This window comes from Lepidochelys kempii, chromosome 3 (genome assembly GCF_965140285.1).
Source record: "Lepidochelys kempii isolate rLepKem1 chromosome 3, rLepKem1.hap1, whole genome shotgun sequence".
Taxonomy (NCBI): domain Eukaryota; kingdom Metazoa; phylum Chordata; order Testudines; family Cheloniidae; genus Lepidochelys; species Lepidochelys kempii.
The window spans coordinates 210,997,317-211,024,769 of NC_136382.1; the positions used below are offsets into that span (position 1 = coordinate 210,997,317).

Genomic DNA, 27,453 nt, shown 5'->3' on the forward strand with positions numbered 1-27,453 from the left:
AATTAGAGGGAACATTGGTCCCGTGTCCTGCCCCGCCGCAGAGGGGCTGGAATGGCAGAGAGACCAGGTCTGCTTAAGTAGCTCTTAAACTCCCACCCTTGCAACCCCGCCAGTGGGAGGAAGCCTGGACGCATGAACGGAGACAGGTCCCCGCCTCTAAACCCTGCTCCAGCTGAACTCGAGGATAGGGCCGAGGGCTCGCAGCCTGGTGGCATCAGCACGCCGTGGAGGAGCCCGCCCCAGTGAATCATCAGCGCAGGGCATTGAGGAAAAGGCCAGTGTGGACACATGGTGACACTCCAAAGAGCACCTGCATCCCCTGGTCAGACGCGACCTCAGCACTTTGGGCCAGATGTGTCAAAGGGATTTAGGCACCTAAAGATGGTACCTAGTAGGACTTTTGACACACCCAACTCCCACTGAAACCAAGGGGGGTTAGATGCTCAGGCACTTTTAAAAGCCACACTGAGAGCCTCTCTAAGTGCTGAAGTACCACTGAAAAACGGTCCTTCGGCTCCTAAATCCTTCAGGCTTGGCCTGCACTAGCAGGTGCTTGCTGGTAGCGCTGTGCTGCCAAACCCCCCCCCTGTGCACACAGCTTGTGCCGACGCAGCTCGGACCAGCGACTGGGGCCTTGGGCTGGTACAGTTCAGCCCAGGTCCCCCAAACAAAATAAGCCAGCCTGGCAAAAGGACAAGTCTTTTTCTGGTATCAAAATAGGATTAAAAAAATCCCTGCTTACTGCCGCTATCCCAGCAAGCTGCTAGCAGAGCCCTGGTCGAAAAGCCCCTTTTGGAAATGGGGCCTCGGCTCCTCGGTCACTTCGCTGCCTTGGCAAGCCGAGGGCAGTCGGCGACCCGCGGCGCTGGGTGCAAACACTGGTACTCCCCTGAAAGCTGTTGCCGGGGGAAGGCGCTAACCTTTCACTGCCACGAGAACGTGGCTCCTATTGCTGGGTGTGCCCAAGCCGTACGGAGCCGGCTGCAGCATGCACGTCTCTCCTGCGTAGGTACAATGCTAGGGAATACTACGAGCGCATTCCGGAGCTGAGACAAGCCATCGACCAGCTCAGCAGCGGCTTCTTCTCGCCTAGAGACCCTGGCTGCTTCCGGGATGTCATCAATATGTTGATGAACCACGACAGGTAGGAGCCAGTGAACTTGGTCCTTCGTTCCAATCCGGTATGGAAGCCCCTGTGAGCCTCTGGTGCAATATTCCCCATCCATCTCCAGCCTGGGGAGATGTGGTCGGGTGGCCATGGAAGCTGGAGTCCAGTTAAGGACGTCGGACCAGGTCCAACCTGCCCCTTTGTGAAAGCCCCGGTCCCCTTCCCATGATGGCCCCATTCACGGAGCCGAGTGGGCTGGACTTCACGCTGCACCCGTGCTCTGGCCGTGGACTCCCAGCCCAGGGCAGCGGCTGGCCCTTGTACCCAGGGCTAGTGTGCAGCTGTCACAGCAGGCGTAATGCCCGGCCCAGTGCACGTCGGTCTCACCCACTGGTTCCCTTCTCCTCGTGCGGACGCAGCCGGCCCGCAGTGAGTGACTGGGGCCTTCCCTGCGCTTGTAACCCTGGGGCTGCGGGCCAGGCTCCTTCCCACGTTTGGGCCAGGGCCCCACCCTCCTGTGCCTGGGGTACTGCTGCCCCGGGGAGGGTAAAACGCCGTGAATGTCAAGCCAGCTTCCTTCTCTTCCTTCCAGCAGGGGTGGCTTGCGGGGGGGGGCTGGTCCCCCCACCCTGGAAGAGAGCAGGGGGGCAGCCCTGGATTCCTAGCGATTCTCTAAAGACAAGAGCCGCTGCTGCGGAGGATCTCTGCCTCCCTGCCTGGCATCACCACCCCTGCAGCCATGGCACGGTGCTGCCCTCGGAATCCCTCCCCGGTGCCAACGTGCAGTAACTCGCTCCAGGGGCCCCACTGGGCCTGCAGCCCTCTACCCCGCTTCCCCACCCCGGACCTGGGGCTTCTGCAGGGGAGCGGGGAGCGCCAGTACCTGGCTAACACCATGGATTCATCTCCCTGCCACTCACAGATGCACGGGGGAAATGAGAGCCAAGAAACAGGGCACGGACTGGGTTATGAGCAGACAGCACCAGTTTCCTTCAGTCTGCGATAGCCACGTAGGCTCCTTCAGCAGCTCAGGGCTGTGTCGGTTCCTAATGCTGGAGAAACCCAGCAGCACATTTCCTGATCGTCCCTGATCCTTCGCACTGACCTGAGCAGCTGACTCAGGCTTGAGTTCCGCATCTCACTCTCCTCTGCTCTGGTTTCAGATTTAAAGTGTTTGCTGACTACCAGGCCTACATGGAGTGTCAAGGCCACGTTGACCAATTGTACAGGGTAAGAGAACCACGCACTGCAGCAAGCGGCTGGATGGTCAGCAACACCGACGGTGAACGCGAAGGCCTCATCTCCACTCATGGGTTTGCTGGCAAAGCTAAACCGGCGTAGCCCTGCTGGCAACCCCTCCTAGTACAGAGCCAGTTTGTGGCGGTAGAGCTCACACTGGCTCAGCAAGTGAAATAACCAGCCCAGCGCACGCCCTTTGGTGCTGATATAACTACATCTGCACTAGGGCTTTTGCCGTCTTAAAAGTGTCACCGAAACTTGTTGCACATAAGAACGGCCAGACTGCGTCAGACGAAAGGTCCATCCAGCCCAGTGTCCTGTCTGCTGACAGCGGCCAATGCCAGGTGCCCCAGAGGGAATGAACAGAACAGGGAATCATCCAGTGACCCATCCCCTGTCGCCCATTCCCAGCTTCTGGCAAAAAGCAGGGGTAAAAGTTTCTAGTGCAGAGCTGTCCTCAGCCACCGTCCTGCTCCAGGGGAAGTGGTGGAGACCCCATCCCCTGGATATTAGAAGTATGTTGGCCAAAAGGCTAGTAAATAAATGTACAAGAGAACAGACCTGCACTGGCCGGGCGCCAGAGTAGATGACCTGTCCGGCTTTTCCGGCTCTCGGTTCTGTTGCGTCAGGAACCCTGCTGCAGCAGCAATGAATGTGGTTGTGTTTTCACAAAGCAAAGCGTGAACAAGCTGCCTGCCCCACACTCTGACCCCGTCCATGCTAGCGAGCGGGGCAGTCTGTACAGGGCTGTTGTTCCAATCGGGAGCAGAGTGACTGGGAGGGGACAGCCCAGAAGCAGCTCGCTCCAAGTCACACTCCGAAAGCTGTGACCCATGCGGTTTCATGTTGCCTTTTCATCTTCATTACAGAAGCCAAGAGAGTGGACTAAGAAGGTCATCAAGAACATCGCTTCCTCAGGGAAGTTTTCCAGCGACAGGACGATCACCGAGTATGCCAGAGAAATCTGGGGTGTGGAGCCATCAGCTGTGAAGATCCCCCCACCTAACATCCCCAGGGATTAAGCTTGGCACTAAATGTGTGTCTGGTTGATCCAGGCTTAAGGTGCTTCTGGTTTCCAGCTAGGTTTGCACAGATGAACTTAACACCAGTTGAGGGTCTGGAATCTATAAAATAGGGCATTTGCTAGGGAGAAGAGGCGGGTGCTTTTAATAAGAGCAGAGAGGAGAGATGTTGGCCAAAGCCTTGTGTGTGAAAACAGGTAAAACAAAAGGAGCAGCAGGAAACCTGGTTAGAACTAAGGCCATTCTGTCTGTTACTCATTTAACCAACTTGCATGTCCTGTACCATGTTGAGTGAGCTAATGGCTGCCTAGGCTTCCTGAAGATACATCCCATGCTAGGCCAAGCACTTAGTGAAATTCTTGTTTTCCCCTTCCGTAGAAAGGCTGCTCTAATCTCTATAGAGGGGGTGATCACTGAACACCCTGCTCAGATGATCTGCCAGCATGGTCTGAACCTGCCCACGCCTCCTACCCCACCAGTCGTTGCTAGGAGCCTCACCTGGGTTCTTACACCTTCTAGCCACAGTCAGTGCTGGGACACTGGTTAGGTGAAGCAGGAGTGGAACCAACACAGGTCATTTTCCCTATTTAAAGGTAAATGACCCCACTCTAGCCAAGTGTCTGGTTTTGCTGCATGGGGTGAAAGAGGCTTAAACTCCACTAGCCAGCAGGCCCATTTTAATGATCAAGAAATGAGATTTATTTATTTTTAAACTGCCCTGTAGGAAACTTGCAGAAGGAGCTGACAGGCTCTGTGTGTGCACAGCAGGGGGCTTTTGGAGAACACCTGAGCCCTAACCTCATGGTTGTTTCTGCATCTAGCAGCCCCAGGTGGGGTGTGTTTTTCATGCTGAAAGGAAGCAGCTACTGGACTTCAGCCAAGATTGAAACCACCTGCTTTCCTTACCAAAGACTGCACCTCATTTGAATTAAAAAGCAGCTTGCAGACAGCAATTAAATATGGAGGTGCCCCCTGGAGCTGTTATAGGTCCTGGTCTAAGGCACTATCTTGCTCCAAGTGGTGTCTGTAGAGCTGCTAGGAAGGCATGTGAGATTGTATTAGCTTTCATCAAGCAGTTTGTGGCTGGGCCTGGATTGCGCTCCTGTTTCCACTTTGTAACGCCTACAAGGCCCATGCTGGCCGAAGGGCTGACTGGTCTCTGAAGAAATACTTGCAAGCACCAGCCTGTAAACGCTGTGCTTGTGAGATAGCATGGTGGGGCTGGATGGCTTCTGAGGCATGTGGCCACAGGCACAGGGCAAAGAGGAACCCATCAGCTTAGCACTTCCCCTGGCTTCCCAAGCCCCGCCTGAACCCAAGATCCATTTTTGTTGTTGGTGCAGTTGTTGGCCCCGCAGTAAGGGACAAAGACACTGTCACTTTCCCTCTGGCCAAGGGCCCTGCAGTTACTGTGCTGGCCAAGGGCCCTTGCTGGCCACGCTGACCTGTTCCTGCACAGAACTGCTGCATCCCCTTTTCTACCTCACCCAAGCCCAACTGTCTCTGTGACCTATGCCCAGAACAAGCCATCACCCACCCTGGGGCATTGGCTACCAACCAGACCACCTCCATCAAGGAAAGAGGCCCAAAGCTGGAACCATCAGCTAGCAGGCAAGTCACTTCCCCCAAAGCCCTTCAGTCTGCTCAGAGCTATAAGGCAGGGTCAGGACAGCCTGGCAGGCAGCAACCCCCTGCTCCAGGGACCATGACAGCCCCAGTGCTCTTAGCGGCTGCCCCTGTTGTCCAATAGGGGAAAAGGCCTGGAACAGTATGGATGGGCTCTACAGCAAGGGGCCTCCACAGCCCAGGGAAGGACCTGAGTATTAGGCTCCATGTATGTTATCAGCCACAGCTGGACTCCATCACAGCCCATGCGTTGCTGGAATTTGAAGCTCCTATTGCTGGAAGAGCCAGGTTCCTGCATGGTCTCCCTTGGCCCAGCTCACCCAGAGCAAGCGCGATCTGATATGATAACTGCATTGTCCTTGCCAAGCCTCCCCCTGTGCATTTCCTTAGTCCTACGAGTGGAGCCAGGAAAAGCACAGTCAGTAGGAACCTCAGTACAGGTGAGGCTCTGGGCCCAGGAGCTGACTGCCAAATACAGAATTGCTGGGAAAGCTCATCTGCAATAGCACACCTGAAATTAAGTCACTGTGTCCGGGCTGGCGCACCTTTGCTGTGACCATTGATGTGTTAACTTACATCATGTCTCTATGCCCATGAGCAAAGAAAGGGACTAAGCCCGTCACTTCCCAGCGAGGAAGGGGATACACTTTTGGTGTGCACTGAAATCAAGTACAGTCCCTTCTTTAAATGATCAAAAAGACCAACCCTTAAGTCCACTTAACAATTTTTCACTGTAGTGTTGTTGCAGCCATGTTAGACCAAGAATCGTGGAGAGACAAGATGGGTGAAAAAGGGCTTTTAATGGCTCATGAGCTGGAGAAGACCTGAAGAGCTCAGTGTAGCATTATCTCACTCACCTTGTGGCTCTAGGATTTTTAAATGCTGTCAAATTTCTTGAGTATACAACGCTACTTCTGCTAAAGAATGTACCATACTTCATCTGCATGCAGCTGCTGATCTACTTCCATTGTGTTTTGTGTTGATCTGTACTAGGCAGAGTACTTGCTGGATTGTCAATGTGTTACTCACATTTCATAGTCTGTGTTCCACGAACTGGGATATTTGAACTGCAGATCAGCTCGTACTGAGCAGGAACGTGGAAGGTTTTGAAATTAGAGCATCCCAGTTGCTTCCGTATCTGCCTCTAATGGGACATGCAAATAGATTTAGTGTATTGTTTCAACATGCTGGCATGAAGTATGGATATTAATCTGTGTAGTGAATCTGTGTTCCTCACTTGTGCATTGGAAACTGATTAAAACAATCAAAACGGCCAGCTGGTTTGTGTTCAAATCCTTGCTCTCTAGTACTGATAGCCTCACAATAATATAAACCTTAGAAATTGACTGGGGGCTCAGCAAATTAAGTAATCACTGATTCTGCTTTCCCTCCCCGCCACCCAGGACCATCCTTACCCATACACCAGCTACGTAGGGCACCAGGAAATGTGGGGCACCAGCTAGGAAAGCTGCCACTGCCCCTGCTCTGCCTCTTCCCCAAAGCTCCCACCCCTGGTCTGCCCCAGCCCTACCTCCATTTCACCCCTTCCCCAAGCTATGGCCTGGGGGACTGCAGCAGGGGTCGGGTATGCCCTCGCACTCACCAGGCGATGGGAATTGGAGCAGGTTAGGGCCTGGTCGCTCCTCTCTGCCAGCTCCCAGCCACACCACCAATGAGTGCTGGAGGGTGGTTCCCTTCTGCCCCCCAAGTCCCAAGGCCGGGAGCCAGAGAAGCAGAGCAGAGGCAGGCTGGGGCCAGGTCACTCCACGTCCCGCCACCCCATAAGTGCAGGGTCGGGCCTGCCCTGCAGTCACCGGGCAGCAGGAAGTGGAGTGACCTGGCCCCAACCCACTCCGCTGGCACATGCTGGGGGGCAGTTTCCCCCTTGTGCCCCCAACCCTGCTCCTGTCCCCCCACAGAGGCCTAGGGCCAGCCCCCTGCCCACAGAGGGGGGGCTGCGTAGGACACCAAAACTTCTAGGGACAGCCCTGATGCCACCCTGCGGAAGCGATTTCTGGCTATACAACACATCTCCCATATGCCAATGACATGGTTTAAGAAGCTCTGGTGCTAACACATACTAGTGACAAGCTCAACAACCCCCAGCAGGCTGGGAATTCAGCAGGGTATTAATTAAGTCATGTCACCCCTGCAGCAAAGCACCTAGAAGGCAGGGCTGAGGGGCAATATGGAAAACGGCTCAGCGTGGGTGACGGCCTCCTTCCCACTGCGTTCTTAGGAGATGAAAAATAATGCACTATAGAAATAGGCAAGAAACATCATAGAAGCTGCTAGAGCTGAAAGCCACTCAGGAGACCAAAGATCCAGATCCACCCAAAGGATTAAGTGTGATCACAATCGGTCCAAGGGAGGGGTGGAGAACAGAGCCCCCCCCCCAGGCCCAAAGGTTCACACCCTCACCAGGCAGCCAATGCCAAGAGCTCTCACCCCTTCACCAACACAGGACCCGCAGTGCCTACTTTGGTCCCACCAGCCTCCATGCCTACACTGTCAGCTTTGGCCAAAGATTGCTGGCTGGATAAGCTACCACCCTCCCTTTAATTCCTACCATACACTCATTTATCAGGGCCTAGAACCACGTCGAGAACAGGAACTAGGTTCAGTGGGAAAGTACTGAGTCTGCAGGTGGTTTTATATTAACTACATGCCTTGTATACTTACAGGTTGTTGCATAACCCATCACAGCCCCTCTTTTACCCCCTATGACATTCATTGGCACAGCCCAGCACTCCTCCCCGTTTGTTCATACAGCAGGAAAAACGTTCCAGTGACCCCCAATCCCATGAAAAGGTGGTGTTGTGAGGTGCCCCCCCCCCGGAGAACCGATGGCATAGCCCATTCTGATCATCTCTCCAGCATTACTTGTCGTCAGAGGAGCACCGAGTACCTTTAGAAGCAAAGAACAAGTTTGGGACGCCAAGGGATACTTCAATGTACGCAGGTTTTGCTTGGAAACTCACTGATGGATCTGAGGTTTGCCAACTCCAAGGGAGGCATTAAATTCTGCCTCAAGCTGAGCTCTCTCCTTTCTTCCAAGTTAAAAACAAGACAAATAAGTCAACAGTGGAGTGATCAGAAGTTTTATTAAAGCTACACATTTTTAGATAAACATTTCAATCAATGCACATTACTGGCCTAATTAACTGGAATGTATGTTGAAATAAACTGCACTGGTTCATGCTCTGGAATCTAATCTGTGTCACATGGGAGGAGAGTCAACATTTTCATTTAAGTTTATACTTTAACATGAGTCAGATGACAGCAGCAGCATTAGATGGAATGTAGAGACTGAACTGCAAAGAGCCAAATAGTGTTTCTGTCCTGTCAGTGCAATAAATATCAGTAAGTGCATAAAATAGAATTTAAGTGTCACAGTTAGCTCAGAAGTGTTATGGGTCAAAACCTTAGTATAACCACACTACGGCAGACAGACAATCTACTGTCCGCTTTGTAACTATTATGAGCCTGTAGCTATAACTTGGATGCATGCTGAACTGGTTACACTACGCCTTATACAACTGCATAAGAGAACAGACCCCTCAAGGCTGTAAGGTTCACTTCTGAACACTAGGAACTAAAACTATTACACCGAGTATTACAGGGGATGATTTGTTAGGACCAGTTCAAACAAGGCTAGAGTACCCTGAAAAGCCCCAGTTTATTGGGTTCTCCAGCTACAGCTCCCATTGTCCAGCACGTGACATTCTCCCACCCACATGCCCCAAACGGCTGTGCCATGCTAGTGGGGGTGGAGGTGCGAGTCCTGAACCAGGAATTGTTTTGTGGAAGCAGTCAGGGAAGGAGGGGGGGGAATGGAAGGCACAACAGAATGGGGACACTTGTGATGTGCCTCCCTAAGGGGTATGATAAAGGGATGCACAGCCAGCAGCCCAACTTTCCACCACAGAGCAGCTTGCGCATCACTTCCCGCTGTACAAGGAGGAAGCTTCCACTGAGCATCTCCCCCAGTGGAGTGGGGCCCTATGAATCTACAGCCTCCCAGCATGGCCAGCCACCCATCCAGGACAGCACATGTTGCTATGAGGAAAGACGGACTGAGGCCACAGATGAACCAGGTGTATTCCGTGTGAACAGGAGAGCTGAGTCTTTGCCCAAGGCATGGAAATCAGGGTGTGGGGAATAAAGAAAAAAACAGAACCACAGTTTATTTGCATTACTAACTATCTACTGCTGCTTGCTTTTAGTTATGCAGGAATTGCTCTGCCTAAGGAACTGACAAGTTCACCTCTCCCTTTGTGCCTGACAACTGGAGCTAAAACATGTTTCTTACGGATCTCTGTCCTCTCATCCCCAAGAAAGTGCTTGTGTCTCTTTATGCTTAAAGAAGAACGGAAGACATTTTTTGTTTAAATAAATTCCTACATATTCTAGGCCCATATGATTCAGAGAAGGGGAAATCTCAGAAAAAAATTAAAAAACTTTCTCTAAAGTACAATCCCATCTGCTGAAGTCACTTAAGGTACCAATACTCCTACCAAAGGTATATGGGAAGGGGGAAAAGGAATACTCCAGAGATGTGCATGTATGGAGTGGGAATGATACTCAGAAAGAAGGACATGGGGGGCGGGGGGCGAATGGAAAAGTGTTACAACATCCCCATCACATTAAATATTTGTGTCTTACTTTTTTAAAAACATCCTTTTTATTTCAAAATGTGTTTGTCTTGCAAGTACCCTTATGCTTTTGCAGTACACCTCAAATTAAAAGTTAACTGATTTCAATAAAACATCAATATTCCCCATGATCTCCAGCACTTTCCTGATTATAACCATTGAGAGAAAATGATGAACTAAATATATATATTCTATAAAGGAAACACCCTGGAACTGAAGCAAGACAACTGCAATATTTAAAGATGGTCACAGCCACCATTTTGTGGGTAAATCACAGTCCATTTGTGATCCAAAATGTTACGCTGTTTTTAAATGTAGAAGTACCACCATTTGTCCCAAAACATGTTTTCTAGGAATGTCTGTTCTTTTAATTATTATGCTGCATTGGTAGGTCTTTGTTGTGCTCAAGTTTTGAATGGGCTGGTATTGGTGCATGGGTTGGTTTGTTTTTCTGTCCATGTTAAAACAGAAGCCAGCTAACTTCATTTCTTTCTTCTCCTACTGTCTTAGACACTGATGTGGGAGTTTGGATTTCCAAGGGTATGCATCAGGACAAACGAAGGAATTCCTGGCTTAGCCAGTGCCAAGCGCTAAAGAATGGCACACTTACCGAAAGAAAAAACAAAAAGAACCACCTTAATGCTACCAAGCAGCCCGTCTTCAGTGATGATGTGCATGTTCAGATTTTCCCAGGAATTCCCTAGAAAAGAAAACAAGAAACCGACAGTGACAAATCCACTCTGCCACTTTCCAAAACCAGGTCACACTCCTCTCAGGTCTGAGGCACAGCCCGTTAAAACCAAGGTGTTTGACTATGCTCCCGGCGAAGGTGTGATTGTAGCACAGGTAGGCATACTTGTGGGAGCTTCAGCCTAGCTAGCATAGGCATCAGCCCAGGCTGGCTACCTGAGCATGGATCCAGGCCCCTGGAGGGCTTGCACGCTGGTTGCTAGCCCACGCCACCACATCCTCGCTGCTACTGGTGCACGTGGTAGCTGGATTAAAGCCGGCATCGTGAGCTTGCACCATACTGCAGTCACACGTTCGCTCTGCAGCGCGGACACTCCCAAAGGGCGTCTCTGCACTGACTTCAAAGGGAGCAGGCCTCCCGCGCACAGAGCTCTCCTGTTAAAGCAAACAGGAACCCCCCCGGTCTATCAAGAAGAGAATCTGCCCTCCTTTGTATGATCTGACCTGCTGATAAAATATCATGAACAGTCCTACAGAGTAAAGCTCGCTCTTTGGCTCCGGAAGCCTGGTTTCCCAATGTGATAGTCACCGCTGACTATGAATGCCCCAACAGTTAAGAGAGAGTTGGGCACAGAGCAACAGAGACGACATCTTAAATGCCCTATACAGGAACTTTTGCATTTCCACTGAACAAATGGTTCCCTACCTGTCCATAACTGTTGTTCTTCTAGATGTACTGCACGTCGATTGCGCTGTAGGTGTCTGTGCCCTCTACTGCAGAGGCGTCAGCAGTTCCCCCGAGAGCACCCACTGGGGCAGCAGGAGCGTTCGCTGTTGCCTTGCTTGCCACATGCAGGCATAAAGGGCCTAACCATTCTGACTCCCCTAATTCCTTTCTATGGGCAAGACTGCGACAGAGAAGGGAAGGAGAGTGGGTTGTAGAATGGACATGCGCAACACATCTCAAAGAGCAACAGTTATGGACAGGTTAGTAACCCTTTTTAATTCCTGGGGTAATTGCATATATCCATTCCACTGTAGGTGACCCACAAGCAGTCTCCCTGGAGATGGGCTCGGAGTCTATCTGAACAGGGGCTGGAGGACCACTCATCCAAGCTCAGGATCGTCTCTAGATTGTTGAGAGAAGGTGCAGTGGGGGGTAAACATGTGACCGGATGATCAGGTTGCTGCTTTGCAAATGTCTAATATGGCTTGTGAGCCAGAAATGCCACAGAAGTTGCTTGGGATCCAGCTGAATGACCCAGTGCTCTATCCAGTGGATTCCATTAGCCAGCTGGCAACAGGTGAATAAAACCGGATATCACGTCAAAATTCTTTGTGTGGAAACACGCCTGCCCTTCACTCTGTCTGCAAATGCAATGAACGATTGAAATGAAGACCTGAAATATTTAGTCCATTCCAGATAAAATGCTGAAGCTCTTCTGATTTCTGCAGTGTGTAGTCTCTCCTCACCTTTACTACCGTGAGGATTTGGGGAAAAGATCTGTAGGAAAATTGCTTGGCTGACATAAAAAGTGGAGACCACTTGCATAAGAAAACTTGGATGGGGAAGATCAAGGTAGATTTTATCTATGTAAAAAAACATTATCTGGAGGTTCTGACACTAGTTCCCTCAACTCCCCCACTCTCCTGACTGATACAGTGGCTACTAGAAATGCAACTTTCATTAAAGAGTTATTGCCATTGGGTTGGAAGTGGTAGTCCACAGCGGGGTGAAATGCTGGTATAACCACTAGGGGTACCCTGACTGAGGGAAACAGCCCGCCATACAGAAGATATTCTTGCTTCTATTCAGCATGTACTGTACTAGGAGAGACCCCTTTCAGTCTTGACTAGGTGGAAAACCTCTTCCACTTGGCAAGGCAAGTTGTCCCAGTTGATGGTTTTCTACAGTTCAGTTGCACCTCCTGCACACTCTAGAACAAGACTCTCCTGCCGATGCTAACCAGGAAGCTTCCAGGCTGTCAGGTGAAGGGCCTGAAGATTAGGATGGAGGAGGCAGCCATGAGTCTGAAATGAGGTCTGTGTACATCAGGAGTGAGAATCGCACACTGACTGTGAAAACCAGTGCTGACAGGGCCACACTGGGGCAATCAGTATAAGCCCCTTGCAGGTACTGAAACTGAAACGAAAGCAGGCAGCTGACATACTCCTGATGACGGGACTGCCTAGGTTGGACACATAGGAGCCCACTTCAGAGTCTGGTGAAGCAGAAGCCTCTTCTTGTGAGCACTGTGGTGCTGTACCTGTAAGGGACTTGGAAGAAAGGGGAGCTGTCATCTGTGGCTTCCCCCTAGAGAGCACCTCATTAATTGGTACCCTGTTGGCCAAATCCAATGGAACTGCCTGGTGCAGAGGGGAAGGCGCTGATGATGGCATTTTGGATGCCAGTGCTGGGCGACTCCAAGAGGTTTAACAACTCTCTTGCAGCCTCAAACACCTCAGGAGTAGATGGTACCGGGGCATAAGGAGATCCCGACAAAGGTGCTTCAGGAGTTGGTCTCGACTAGCCTGCACTGGGCTCTGGAGTCAATGAACTCCCCTGTTTAGAGGTGTGCTCTGTAGAGTGCTTCCTCTCTGACACCCTCCTGAGTCTTTAGAACAGCTGAACCTCTTCATCTCTTTCGACAATCTGGTACCGAGTCTGATTTCCAATGCCTCTTCTTGAGTACCGGCAACACCGATCTGCCTCTCGGTAATGGTACCGCCAAAGGTACATACTGCTGCTCGGTACCCGGACCAAGGCAGATCGCTCAGATGGAGGAGGTAGCACCGATTCCAGTGGCAGATATTTTAATGTGGCTGTCCTGTCTTCTTTAGAACAAGGTTTAAAACCCTTACAAGTCACACATTTGTCGCTCACAAGCCCCCCCCCCCCCCAAGAACTTAAGGCAGCTGGGGTGAGGGTCACTACTGGGCATTGCTTCACCATGAGAGCAGCAAGGCTTGAAAGCCGGAGAGTGTGGCATATCTCCAGTGCCAGGTCCAGAACCTAGACCTGGTACCAGAGCCACACAAAACACCACAACTATTTTAACTAGTCAATCAGCTAACTCACTAATACACTACACTAACTAGACAGGTACTAGATAGAGGATTTGACTGAAGACTTGCAGAAGCAAGGACAGGGAGCTCCAACACCTATCACAGAGGGTAGGAAGGAACTGAGGAGGGCAGGTGGCTCGGCCCTTTATACCTGTACGTGGCGAGCAAGGCAGCGGGGGTGCTCCTGCTGCCCCGATGGACACTGCTAAGGGAAAAACTCTCTGACAACCGTGCACTGGGGGGCACAAACACCTACAGAGGAATGCACACGCGCAGTCACTCGAAGGAGAACGACAGCCATCGCAAGCTTGTCCATAGCGCTTTACGTTGCATATATGCAGCCTAAACGCAAGACAATGATTTACCCGTGATACGTGGTCTGCGGCTGTGGTGCCAGCTGGCAGCACAAACAGCCCTGCCAGAGCGCCCACAGCCACAGTATGGTGGGCTGCCCCCAGAGGTGACCTGCGGGGTGGGCGAGGACTACCAGCCCTTCCCATAGAGTTCCTGTGCAGGGGAGGCAGAGTTTAGACCTTAGTCACATCCACGAATAGACGCAAGCAAAAACTTTTGACTTTGATATCTAAATGCAGGCATCCAAAGGAGTGGTCCGATTTTCCAAGGTATGGGGTACCTGCAGCTCCATTAAAGTCAACAGGAGTGGGGGGTGACCAAAACCTCAAAGTCAGGCCATTGTGCAGGGGACTCTCTATGGATTTAGGTGCCTATCTTTAGACATCCAGCTTTGAAAAATCTGCCTTGGGCCTTGTCTACACTAAAGGGAAAAGTCGATCTAAGCTACCCAATTTGAGTTACGTGAATAGTGTTAAATCGACATAGCTTAGATCTACTTACTGCGCGATCCACACTACGTCGACGGGAGACGCTCTCCTGTCAACTCCCCTTACTCTTCTTGATCCGGTGGAGTACAGGAGAGTGACGGGAGAGCGATCGGCGGTTGATTTACCAGTGAAGTGAAGACTAGACTCGCTAAATCGACCACCAATGCATCGAGTGCCGCAGCATGGATCCTCCAGTAAGTGTAGACAAGCCCTTGGAGACCCTACAGGAAGAGTGTGGGACAGAGGTGGCTGGTGGGCTGAGTGCAGGAGTAGAAATCATGAACTCCTGACTTCTAAACCAGGTTCACACTCTGGCAGCAAGTCATGTCACTGCTCTGACTCCAGTTCCCTAATTCATAATGAGGGCAATACAAATTCTCCCTCTCCTCACATAGAATCACATACAATACACAGTTATAAATGATTAAGGTGACCAGATAGCAACTGTGAAAAAACAGGATGGGGGTGGTGGGGTAATAGGCGCTTATATAAGAAAAAGCCCCCAAAACCAGGACTGTCCCTATAAAAACAGGACATCTGGTCACCCTATAAATGATACACATACAGATTTGCAAGTTGATTTTTGGAGCCTATATTTCAGGAACATAGCCAAACTTATGAGGAATATTTACATATTCCTTTGAAGATGAAAATTAGTAAATGCCAAGTGTTGTTATAAAGGTTTCTAGCATTCAGTGTGTTCTGATTCATTTATGGTCACACAGAAATTTGAGGGGGCAAAACTAAACATGGATCCCAGCAACTATCTACAGTAGACTGTCTATAGCTAGAACAGATTCCAAATTGCAAGTCAGCTCAGAGCAGCCTTGATCTAACAAGCTTTATCCATCTGTTCCCTACAAACTGTGACACTTCCGTAACAATGCGGATTTAATACATTTAACATGACCCTGCTTATTACCGCAGTATTCGAGGTAGCTCTGGACTCCTGTATATGTACTTATGCCTGTAGCCGAGGTCTCTGTGGAATGGAACAAACTGTACTTTGTAGTCACGGAAACTCCGAGATGGTGCAGCAATGTTATAAAGCTGTAGAAAGGATTTAAAAAAAAAAAAGTGAGGTACAAATCACAGCTTTTCAAAATAGTGCTGCAATGCTAGCTGGCTAACAGTACACTTGCTGTATTGATACAATGGGCTTTATTTTATTAAAATACATAGTAATTTGGTGTAAACCCTCACACACACACACGGATGGGAGGGGAGGGGGGATTTTGGTGGAAGAAAAAGGTAAATACAGCATCCACTAGGAAGTGGCGGGTGAGAGAAAAAAATCCGTAGCATTAGATAAAAGGGAAGGTCCCAGAATAGATGCCCAAAGGGATATGTATCTACCATATATTTTGCAATGCAGAGAATCTGCAGAGTTATGAGCTGACCAGGCAACCGCACACTTCACTGGAAACCGGAAGTATGCAATCAGGAAGCAGCAGAGACAGAAAAACCCCCCAAACAAATACAGTACTGTGTTAAACAAACTACCAAAACAATAAATTAAAAAAAAGATTTGACAAGGTAAGGAAACTCTTTCTGTGCTTGTTTCATTTCAATTAAGTGGTTAAAAGCAGCATTTTTCTTCTGCATAGTACAGATCTGAACCTTCTCTAAGTCAATGTTCAGTTGTAAACTTTTGAAAGAACAACCAGAACATTTTGTTCAGAGCTACGAATGTTCCCGACGCATTCGTAATTCTGCAGTTCTACTGTATCTCTGTGGCTCTCACTTTGCGTCTCCACTCTCAGAGCTCCCCTTTTACCTAATCATCTCTCCCCCCACCCTCTAATGGACAATGCAGTAACTCTCCCAACAAAAATTCTGCTTACAAAGGACAGTTAGTAGATTCAGTTGGACAAAACTGAGCTTTTGTAGGAGAGCTATTACATAACTAACTTTGCTGAAATCAGCCTAAAGTCCTGAATGAGATGAGTTGGCAGATTGCAGTTCGGGCCCCACTAATAATGCATATGAATTACAAACACCATAACTATGCACACACAAACAAATCCCAAACCACACTGGGCAATGGGATTAATTATAACCAGAGATCAAGTTCCTGTGCTTTCAACTAACTAATTGAGCAGTAGGTTGGTAAAGACCTGTTGCAATTAAGTTTCTATTTAGGTAAAATCTGCCTGGCATAGTTTAGTTAAAACAACTATTTAAAATTAATTTAATAGTGTTTGAACCCTTGGATCCAGGAACCGAACGGGTATTCTGTCAATCTGTGCTCATTCTCTCTCATTCCCATGCTTGGGTTAGTATAACCGTAACACTTTTCCCCTAACTTCTCCCACAAAATTTTTTTTGGCAGGCTGAATTCTTCACACTCCTTTCCCTTGGCAAGTACCAGATACTTGGAGAGTTTGTTTCAACGTACAGATAAGGTTTGCCACCCAAAATCTGATCCCTTCAGCACCACTCACTTTATGCACCTCTGTAATTATTAAAGCTGCTAGTTCTTAACATCATATTGCTACCTTTTTCTGAACAGAATGGAATAATTTGTTTGGGTGGTTGTTTAAGACACACTATTCCCTCCTATCAAATGGGTAACTTGAAGCAGATCTGTTATGATAGCAGAAGAAAGGCACCTTCTTTCCAAGATGAAATGGTACAACAGGATCATCTTCAGCATGAAGAATAAGCAGCGAACAGGAAATGTATTTTACACTGCAAAAAGGATTACAATTGTCACCAGGAATAAAAATAATCAAGTAAACTTTAGGATTAATCACTCTGCACATTCTGGTTACATTTTTGAAAAAGACATGCTTTCTGAATACTTTTCAGAGTAGCAGCCGTGTTAGTCTGTATTCGCAAAAAGAAAAGGAGTACTTGTGGCACCTTAGAGACTAACAAATTTATTTGAGCATAAGCTTTCGTTAGCTACAGCTCACTTCTTCATCATGCATCGGATGAAGCGAGCTGTAGCTCACGAAAGCTTATGCTCAAATAAATTTGTTAGTCTCTTAGGTGCCACAAGTACTCCTTTTCTTTTTTCTGAATACTTGTTATTTCTGAGTAAGATTTTGCCTGTCTATAGACAAGCAGTTCTTTACCGTAGATGGTTTTAGAAGTGAGAAATTATAGAGAAGCCAACAATTTCCATCTCTCCTTGCCCTCTGAAAAACAATTTTATCACCATTAAGCTAAGCTACAGTCACAATCAAAACTACTAGCTTCATCAAATTCAACACTTGTCCCTTCAAATGCAAATAGAGCCAGTTATCTTTGGCTTATTGTCCCTCTTCTCGAACAAACACCACTAATAAATAAGAGTCCCATTCATATTCTGCAAAGTTGGCAAAAGAATATGCAGCGCAGTGGATTGCTACAGAGTTTATTTTTTAAACAATAAAGAGTGAGCCCATCGTGTGTAACGAAACAACAAACTATTCCACTACACACTAATCAGAAAGTGCTTATTAGGGGACATTAGGGAGTTTTATGACCAACAAGTTTTGTAATTATATTTGGTGGTATTTCCAGGGAAGTTATAGTTACAAACAATTCCTACATAAAATTAACCACATTTCAGATTTTGTTAAAAACACCAATTAATATGATCTAAGGAAAAAATGATTAACAAGACCACTGGAGAATCTATTTGCTGGGGACCTCATCACCCCACGGTAAGGTCAACAAGATGGTAGATTTTTTTTTTTTTACTATTATAAAAGGAAATTACTGTGCATTTTGAAAAAGTGCTTTTATTACAAAGAAAGGGGAAGAACAGTCTAGTGCAGTGGTTCTCAAACTTTAGCGACCCGAGGACCCCCATTTTGATTTAAATTTTTTCACAGACCCTCAAATCCCCTGCTCAGCCCCAGGCCCCACCCCCAACTCCACCCCTTCCTTCAAGGCCACACCCCACCGTTTCCTGCCCCCCCTCTTCCCTGCCTCTTTCTGCCCCCTCCTCCAAGTTTACCCCATCCCCACTCCTCCCCCTCTCTCCCAGCGCCTCCAGCACAGTGCTGGACTGCTGTTCCCCAGCACGCAGGAGGCACTAGGAAGGAGGGGGAGGAGTTGATCAGTGGGGCCAGTGGCCCTGGACATGATTCTGTCCCCTCCCCCGAGCGCACCCCATCCCCACTCGTCCCCTTCTCCCTCAGCACCTCCTGCATGCCACTGAACAGCTGTTCCCTGGCGTGCAGGAGGCACTGGGAGGGAGAGAAAGGAGTTGAGGGAGGGGGAGGAGCCGATTAGCAGGGCCAACTGATCCTCTTGAATACCCTAGGGGTCCACGCACCCCAGTTTGAGAAACACTGGTCTAGCGTCTGGTCTACTAGTCTACTGGCGAAGACAGAGGGCCTGGATTCTATTCATGCTATGCCACGGATTTCTTGTGTGACCTTGGGCAAGTCACTTAACCTCTCTGTAGAGCTGCATGATCCTTCTCTACTGAGGTGTTGAGAGATTTAATTCATTAAGGTTTGTAAAGTGCTTAGATTCTTTGATGGCAGACCTATAATAGTGAAAAGTATTATTAGAGAAAGCCTGGATCATGTCAGTTTATAACAGCCAAATCTCCAACTATCTAACTCTCTGAATAGGATAGTTCTATTCAACGTATTAAATAGAGATGTTTGTAAGAAACCAACAACAACAAAAAAATCGTATTTATAGACACCCATATAGTCTCTCACTTTTATGCAGTCTCTTTAGCTAGCTAGTCAGATAGGCTATTTCCTGTGCAAGGGAAAAAAATGTTGGTTTAAACAGCACCTACACTATGATGAACTACATTAAAAAATGAAAAAGCAACCAAGAAAAAATGATACTGAGTTGTGTGTTGGAGTTTCCCGAGACAGAGCCAGACACACCCACACTTTTATACACTTATGTCACACCCAAGGCCAGTTAGGGCTGTTGAAACCTCCTTACGCAAGTTCCAAATGCTTCAGCAAAAAAGAAGAGAGACTGCAATTTGGCATATATTCCCATGGTGTTGGCTTTATTCTAGTCAGTCTCATCTATGAGTATATCGTTCAAAGGGCTCACAGGTCAGATCACAGATGAGAGTCATTACTTACTTCTCATCATTTGCAAATTTAATTCCACTCATTGTGATGGTGTCAAGGAAGAACCAGTCAAATCCAGGGAAGTATCTATATATCTGAAGAAAAAAAATTTTAAGTATATGAATAGACATATTCCACTGAACAGCGAGAGAGACCATTCCAGCCTGGAATAAGAGAGCATTATACACTACCAGATATCACGTTGGTTACTCGGGTATATGCATCCAAACTCACAGGTACTGCTGCAGAGACACTTCACTGTTTGTTGTTGTTTTGGCTACTAGTGCACAGTCATGGATGATTTTAAGGGCCAAGTTCTCCAAGCTAACATCAGCATTGCTGCTGCTTGAGTCTTTTTGGGTATCAATCTGCTGCTGTTTTACCCAGAATGTCACAAGAGCTCCCACAGGCCTGGCCACATTGACATGGCCTGCAGGTTTGCTTATTTGTGTGTTGGTTACCTCTGTTGGGTGTCAGAGCAACTTCACCATCCACCCTGGGAAAACAGAAGTCTGGCTGCTAGGAAGAGATGTGACCATAAGGAGGTTCACCCAGCTGTCAGGTACCTGGCTTGCACAGGAGAGTCACTGGCAAGTAGTCAGGGTATGAGTTGTGGCAAAGCTTTCAACCCTGCTGTTTCCATGGAAACCCACATAGCTGCAAGGTAGGTGAAGTGTTTCCAGTTACATCACAGGACCAATCCGGCCCAGGGAGTGCACTTGTAGTAGCCACACATGGCCTTGTGACCATGAGGACTGGTAATTATTTTAGTCCAACCTTCAAACAGCTGTACACCTAAATGTACATGCACTTTTGTGCACTCCTGATTTAGGAGTATAACACCGCTTATGTGCGGATGCCAGCTGGATTTGCATCTGCATGTGTGTGTACACAGCTCCATGCCTCAGGCAGAAGCGCACTCATTTGAAAGTCTGGGCCATTTTAACTTCTTGGCCCAGCTTCTCCACCACATTCAGCCAGCTCAAAACTGGACTGGTTGGCTATGAAATGGAATGTTGATTATTAAATAGCACAGTTTTAAAAGCCCCAAACAGCGCGTACCCTGGCTGTATTTGATGCTCCTTTGAGCCTCCTCTGAGTGGCATCTGCACTCACATGCTACTCACTGTAAGTGTGTCAGTCATGCCTTATGTCAGCAGGGGACCATGCCTTTGCACTGGTGAACCCTGTGGTGGGAAACACAGTCCCCACTGACATAGCCAACTTGGTCTGTATTTCTCACCCCTGGATTTATTACTTTTCATTCCCAATTTTCCTTTTCTTGCATCAGACTCCAAACATGGTTGTTAATTTCATTTGTAAGGTGCATTTCTATGAAGGCATTTTGTGTCCTACATGTCTTAGTCTTAATAACAAACACTGGCAATCACCGGGGGTGGGGGTGGGGGGGAGAAGGGCTTACAGAACTAACTCAGGTATGTGCTAGTAATGCCCAAGAGTAATTTTTAAATATGTTAAGTTTTTGTGACTAAAATTATGAGGTAATAAAAACTGAAGTCTGTACTTGCCACTGAAAACGGATGGCTTTTTGCTTCTTCACGTATATTAGTAAACGGTGATTCCAGTATTAGGGCATCTGGAGGAGTTTCTGAAATAGGAGCACACAGCACAGCCTGTTAAAGCACTAAACACCGGTGAATTAAGACAAAGCAGAGCAAATATATCAGAAGTGGAGCTACAGTGGGGCAATCTTTATATGCTAGAGATGCTACAAGACAGGGTACATTTGCAAAGTGAGACAATATTTTCTCCTCTCAGATATAGTGACATGAGTTACCCATTTCTTAATGTCTGAAAAGGTACATAAAACAATTACATGTGCCTCAGATCCTCCCTTGAACCACTGAGTTATGGCTGGGAACATGTGCAGCACAAATATGCGTACCGAGGTCACGGTCAAGCTCATGAAGTCATTTTAAAGAGCTGTGATGAATATTGGAAAGCTTTACAGTTGCATTTTTGGAGTGGGGAAGAAGGGGTGTCTAAGTTAATTCAACCCTTATGAAAGCTGCCAAACCAAAAACTAAAATACTCCATCTAGCCATACGACATTGAAAGTTCTGAATAAAATAAAATAATTTTTGGTAATACAACCACCGAAGGAGAGAGACAAAGTTCACACTGACGGATGCCATGGTTTGCATTGGGAAAGGCTTACATAATACTAAAAGATAAAAGTTTTGGGGAATTATGTTCCAAGTAAGAGTATACTATACAAAAGCATAAGATAAAATTACTTTTGCAGTGAAGTCAGACCAAGGTAAGTGAGCAGATAACCAAGCAGCAGTTAGGGCCATAAGTGGAATTTGTGCCACACAGCAAGTGCCCCTTTCTCATTAGCCTTACCTCTTTCACAAAGACGTCGCACTAAATTTGTTGCAACTCTAAAAGGAAAAAAAAATAAATTTAGTGTTAAATCAAGTGTTTTCGTTACTCACTGTTAAAGACCAGCAGCAACTCAAAGCGATAGCATGACATACTGTCACTTGGAAGATCCATCTCTGAGACGGATCTCAAGACAGCTGCACTTCAAGCCAGTGTCAGGGCTGGAAGTGTAGGCAACAGGGCAAGACAGTGAGTGGCTCAACTGACTGATGTTTTGCAATTCTTAACACTCAGATACTGGAAAGACTTTCAGAGGGCTTAAAGAACACCTCAAAATACTTCCTCCTCTTCCCTACTGCTCTGTTTTATATGACTGGAGATTAAAGGAGCTGCTATTCAGCCAGATTCCATTTCCTTGGACATAGAGATAGCTGGGAGATGAGTCACAGTCAATGAGAGATGCAGGAGTTTTCTTCAGTTCAGACAGAATCTGCCCTCCCTAGTTCCTCATGCTTAAGGCTTCGAGTCTTTCAAGGAGGTCACGGATTCCGTGACTTTCCAAGACTTCCTCAGCTGCTGGCGTCGCTGACCTCAGGACTGCCTGAGCAGCTGGGGCAGCCCTAGAGTTAGGGGTATTTTTAGTAAACCTCACTGCAGGTCCCTGGCCGTGACTTTTTGGTTATTGCCCGTGATTTTTACTAAAAATACCTGTGACTAAATCGTAGCCTTACTCATGCTCCACGCACTCTCCTAACATGACCAGCATTCCTGCATTGAAACCTTCCAGCAGACCGCCATTCCCCCTCTTTTCACACATTGCTTCCCAAAGGCTCCGCTTCCACAGGCTCTCCGGTCCTCTTACTGCTCACAAATTCTCCTCTGCTGGCCCCCACTACCGCTGAGCTCCCGACACACACACACACACACACGCACGCTCTGGAATAGGTTTCAGAGTAGCAGCCGTGTTAGTCTGTATTCGCAAAAAAGAAAGGAATACTTGTGCATCTTATGCTTGAGCTTATGCTCAAATAAATTGGTTAGTCTCGAAGGTGCCACAAGTACTCCTTTTCTTTTTGCGAATACAGACTAACACGGCTGCTACTCTGAAACCTGTCATTATGCAAGGCACAGCATTTAGCCGTATGGAGTGGAAATCTATCAACTTCATGAAAAAACTCGTACAGATGCAGACATAAGATACATCCGATGAAGTGAGCTATAGCTCACAAAAGCTTATGCTCAGATAAATTTGTTAGTCTCTAAGGTGCCACAAGTACTCCTTTTCTTTTCACTCTGGAATAGGTAACTGTGCTCTGGGATGCACAGCTCAAGAGCTTGCAAATTTCAGCTCATCAGGCAAGCTGAGACCTTGGGCCTTGTCTTCACTGCTATAAAAGCACTGGGCCTGCCTAGTTTACCTCTTAGTCTTCATTGTGTTTTTGTCATGGGACAGCTCATGCATATTAGTTACCGAAAGGTAAACCACACACCTTTTTCAGCTGTGCAGACAAGGCCCTAAAGGAGGACTGCGGGTTGAGTGGAGGGAGAGAAAGTGGAAGCTTACAAATTTCAGATAAACACTTACCATTTAATATTCACACTTCACTGTTACCCATATGATTTGTGCAACAGCAGGCATTCCAGCAATACAGAACCGGTGTCAATTTGAGCGTCCCAATCATTTATAGAAATACAGCTGTTTATTAATTAAAGGCAGCACATTTTCAAAGACAGGAGAGAGATAGGCAGAAAAATCTGAAGTGACAACTGCATTCTACTGTACGGGCAGGGTTCTGGCAGGGTGTTTTGAAAAAAATTCCCTGCCCCTCCCCTTTTAAGACCAGACACTTATTCTCTCTTGTAAATATAAAATATCCCAGTACTTCCATTGCAGGCTTTGCCTATCATAAACTACACACTATGATAGAATCACAGAATATCAGGGCTGGAAGGGACCTCAGGAGGTCATCTAGTCCAACCCCCAGCTCAAAGCAGGACAGTCTAATGTCTACAATGGTGACAGATCTGAACACATATCCTCATAGTGTTCCCATTTCCGTGGGGTAATTCCTCCTTTCAATTCTGGAAAGAGCTTTGCAATGTCGTTAACAAAAGTCAGCTCTCTCCAGAAAGTCACTCAGTTCTGAAGTGCCACAAAGTTAAATTTGCAGGCAGCTTAATACAGTGTTTCCCAAATGGTGGGTCCTGACCCACAAGTGGGACACAGGAAGGTTCTAGATGGGTTGCCATGTCCAGGGCCAGATTAACCCATCACTGGGCCCTGGCCTAGGTGCACACCTGCTTCTCCCAGCCCAGCTCTCAGGGGAGAGTGTGTGAGAATGAGCCTGCCCCATGCTCACCCCTTAGAAGTGTCTCCTGCCCTGTGCAACTGGACCCAGGTCCCTGGTAAGGGCATCATGGTCTGGTGCACAGGGTCGCAGCACCCCTCAGGTTTGGCCAGGCCTCCCCATGACAGAGGAGCAGTCGCACCAAACCTCAGTGGCACTGTGACCTTAAGTATTGGGTCACAACTCCACTCATTCACATTTGGCCTGGCTGCTCTTCTGTCTTTATGGAGAGGTGGCTAGGCCAAACATGGGTGTTGCTGCAACCCCATGCGCTGGGTCACAACGCCCGGAGACGGGCCCAGCCTGTGGGACAGGAGCCGTGCTGAGGGGTGAGTGCAGGCCAGGCTCACTCTCCAACTCGCCCTCCCCTTCCTCCCCTGAGGGTCTCCCCTGCCCACAGGCCAGTGTTAGTGTCCCGGCGCCAGGGTGGAGGATGCATATATGCAATGGTGGTTGCAAAAGACAACAAAAAGCAGTTGGTTTGGTTGCCTTATTAAGTCAGTGATTCCAAAACTTTTTACTATGAACCAATAGCCAGACCGTGTCTGAAACGACTTCACAATCCGCATCCTGCCAATTAAGGCAATGCATTCAGTTTTGTTGCTGTGTCGAGCTATTAAAGAATTTTTCATACTTCATTTCTACAAGTGAAATCACCATTTTAACAGCTTAATTGCCCCAGTGCTGATCTGTAAATCATGCACATGTGCAGTAAGATAGTTTGAGAAATATATTTTCCAGCTACACAAAATTTTACCCTTTCAAGAGTGTACAGGATGGAATCCAGTGGGTATGGCTTTAAAAAAACACACACAACACACTGGTATGAAGGGGTGCAACTCCACTGCTATCCATGGAACTGGGCCTGCTTACACCAGTGACGATTCTTCCCCACGATCTGCCCATTATTTCTCTAATTACATGATGCAATGCTGATCTTACTGCCTTCTAATTTCCAATCCAGCCCTCTGGAATTTTAGGATACAAGTTCTATTCACTATCCCATTTCCTAAATTAAAAAGAGCAAAGAATGAATCTGAATTTAATCACTGCAAAATAATTTAGACACAAATCAGAATGGATTATAGCCACTATCCATAAATGATACTACATTTGTCAAAGATCAACATAGATCTACTTTGATTATTCTAGAGAGCTGCCATCTGAATTGGAGGCTTACCCTGTGCCTAAGGAGTGCCCCCATATATAGACAGGATTGTCTCCACTTCTTGCTTTTATCCAGTCAAAAACATGGAGTGCATCATAGGTCATTCCTCTCTCTGACGGAGTGCCCACAGAATCTCCCCACCCTGAAACACAAACATTTTAAGTCACACCTAAGCCATCCAGCAAAATAAGGTATTTCTTATGCCTTCATCAAAAAGCTGCATGCCCACAACTGTGAAGGCATTTGAAACGTGAGAATATTCTTGCTTGCTGTATTGTACCTGCACGCCAAATTAAAGCTGGAAGGAAAAAAAAAAAAAAAAGACTGGCACAGCACAGTGTCTCAGCGTGTCTTGCTTAAAGCCTCAGTCAAGCTTCTACTGTTAGAACTTGGCTACTGTCAGCTGCCAGGCAGATTGTAGGTTTGGCAGACAATGAAAGCAAGAGCTGGTGCTCCTGTTGGAAGTGAATGTTCCAGTATCCTGCATTTCTGGTTCCACTATAGGCCAGTTCTTGCATGCAGAGCGGCCACTTTCAGGTCTTAAATGCCTCTCCTCAGATTCAGATTCCAAGGCCAGAAGGGACCACTGTGGTCATCTAGTCTGACCTCCTGACCAGAGAGGATCATCAAAATAATTCCTAGAGCTACACTTTTAGAAAAACATCCAAACTTGATTTTAAAATGGTCAGTGATGGAGAATCTACCGTGACCCCTCGTAAGCTGTTCCAATGATTAATTTACTCTCATGGTTAAAATTGTATGCCTCATTTCCACTCAATTTGTCTAGCTTCAACTTCCAGCCATTGAATCATGTTAGACCTTTCTCCGCTAGATTGAAGAGACCATTATTCAATATTTCTTCCCCATTTAGATACTTATAGACTGATCAAGTCACCCCTTAACCTTTTCTTTGTTAAGCTACATAAATTGAGCTCCTTGAGTCCATTACTAAAAAGCATGATTTCTAATCCTTTAATCATTCTCATGGCTCTTCTATGAACTCTCTCCAATTCTTCAACATCCTTCTCAAATTGTGGGCACCAGAACTGGACAAAGTATTGCAGCAGCAGTCACACCAGTGCCAAATACAGAGGTAAAACACACCAGCAAGAGTAAGGAACAAATTTTCAAAACATTTGGATGCTTGATCTCTAAAGAGAGGGGGTACAAGCTGTGCAGTAGATTCTGCTGAGACCTTGTCCAACAGAGTCGCTGCTGAGCTACAAGAGGTTGTTACTCAACAGGCGTTTGATATTGGTTCACAGATCAGAACACCAGTATAATCTGTGGACGACTGTAAGTAGCATATTTATATATATGGCTTGGGTCAAATCCTTCAACAAGCTAATGCAGGATTATACACCAGCCCAGTCTAAGATGTTCACTTGGTCCTTTAGTGAGTTAAAATTAAAAGATAACAAGGAATTTTATGAGCTTTTGGAAACAATTTATATTTACGACTTTTCTCCTTGAACAGCAGGTGTGAAATGCTCTGAAAGGGCAGCAACACGTTACTAGATCAAGCCTGGAGAAAAGATAGCATTTAGCCTGTGTGATTTAGGAAAAGAGTACTGAGCTAAAACAGCCTATACCCTGTACCACTTGTTAGCAGTGGAAATTGTATGGACTTCCCTGCATTACTAACGGTAGATGTAATGTACATTTTGCTGAGCAGAGTTCCAGACATCCAGTTGTTGCACGGCCAGTGGGTGGCATTCCCAATTAACTGCTTTCAAAACTTGTCTGCTGGAAGCACGCCAAAAGTTGGGGAGGGTAGTAAAGAAACCTATAGATAGCTCAGACTGTCTTAAAAAATACAGAGAATATATTGCTGCAGCAGTGGCCATTCACTCCATGAGTTTCAGGATGGTTCAGTGATTATGGCTCTAGCCTAGAGCTGGGCAGACTTGGGTCCAATTACCTGCTCTGCACAGACTTCCTGGGTGACTATAGGCAAATCACATAGCCTCTCTCTGACTCAGTTTCACACCTATAAACTGGGGATAATAGCACTGCTGTACCTCAGAGAGATGTTGGGACTGTGAGGCGTTCAGATACTATCGTGATGCGGGTCATATAATTACATGCTTTGAGAAGGGGAAAAGGTAGTAAGATCTCATGGTTTATGTGCTACACAGGAAAAGACAAATCAGAGAAACACTGAAGAAGGTAACACATTCTACTGAGATTTTAAGAACTCAATGAAAATTCAAGAAATGTCTAACTAACTGGTAACAGCTTCTGAAACTGTAAAAAACAGCAGTTAGCTGTAAGATCAGAATTAGCAGTGTCCAGATAAGA

The 27,453-nt window shown here is 47.2% G+C and overlaps 2 protein-coding genes across 5 annotated transcripts in view; one reads left to right on the forward strand and one right to left on the reverse strand.

The window, feature by feature from the left end:
• PYGB (glycogen phosphorylase B) overlaps nt 1–6,269 on the forward strand; it is a 42,798-nt gene extending 36,529 nt beyond the window's left edge. For 3 of the 4 annotated variants that reach the window (XM_073339946.2, XM_073339948.2, XM_073339951.2), the window contains 3 exons: nt 1,010–1,144; nt 2,272–2,338; nt 3,217–6,269. In XM_073339946.2, the coding sequence (XP_073196047.1) occupies nt 1,010–1,144; nt 2,272–2,338; nt 3,217–3,369 (355 nt within the window). In that variant the 3' untranslated portion in view covers nt 3,370–6,269. Of the gene's footprint in view, nt 1–1,009; nt 1,145–2,271; nt 2,339–3,216 lie in introns of those variants that run through there. The other variant, XM_073339950.2, reaches the window with a different exon arrangement.
• Nucleotides 6,270–8,080: 1,811 nt separating this feature from the next.
• Nucleotides 8,081–27,453, reverse strand: part of ABHD12 (abhydrolase domain containing 12, lysophospholipase) — a 50,783-nt gene continuing 31,410 nt past the window's right edge. The window contains exons 7-13 of the mRNA XM_073339952.2: nt 25,165–25,294; nt 21,658–21,695; nt 20,820–20,899; nt 19,303–19,385; nt 16,861–16,939; nt 15,171–15,298; nt 8,081–10,350 (exon numbers count right to left, since the gene is read on the reverse strand). Coding sequence (XP_073196053.1) covers nt 10,311–10,350; nt 15,171–15,298; nt 16,861–16,939; nt 19,303–19,385; nt 20,820–20,899; nt 21,658–21,695; nt 25,165–25,294 — 578 coding nt within the window. The 3' untranslated portion in view covers nt 8,081–10,310. The remainder of the gene's footprint in view (nt 10,351–15,170; nt 15,299–16,860; nt 16,940–19,302; nt 19,386–20,819; nt 20,900–21,657; nt 21,696–25,164; nt 25,295–27,453) is intronic.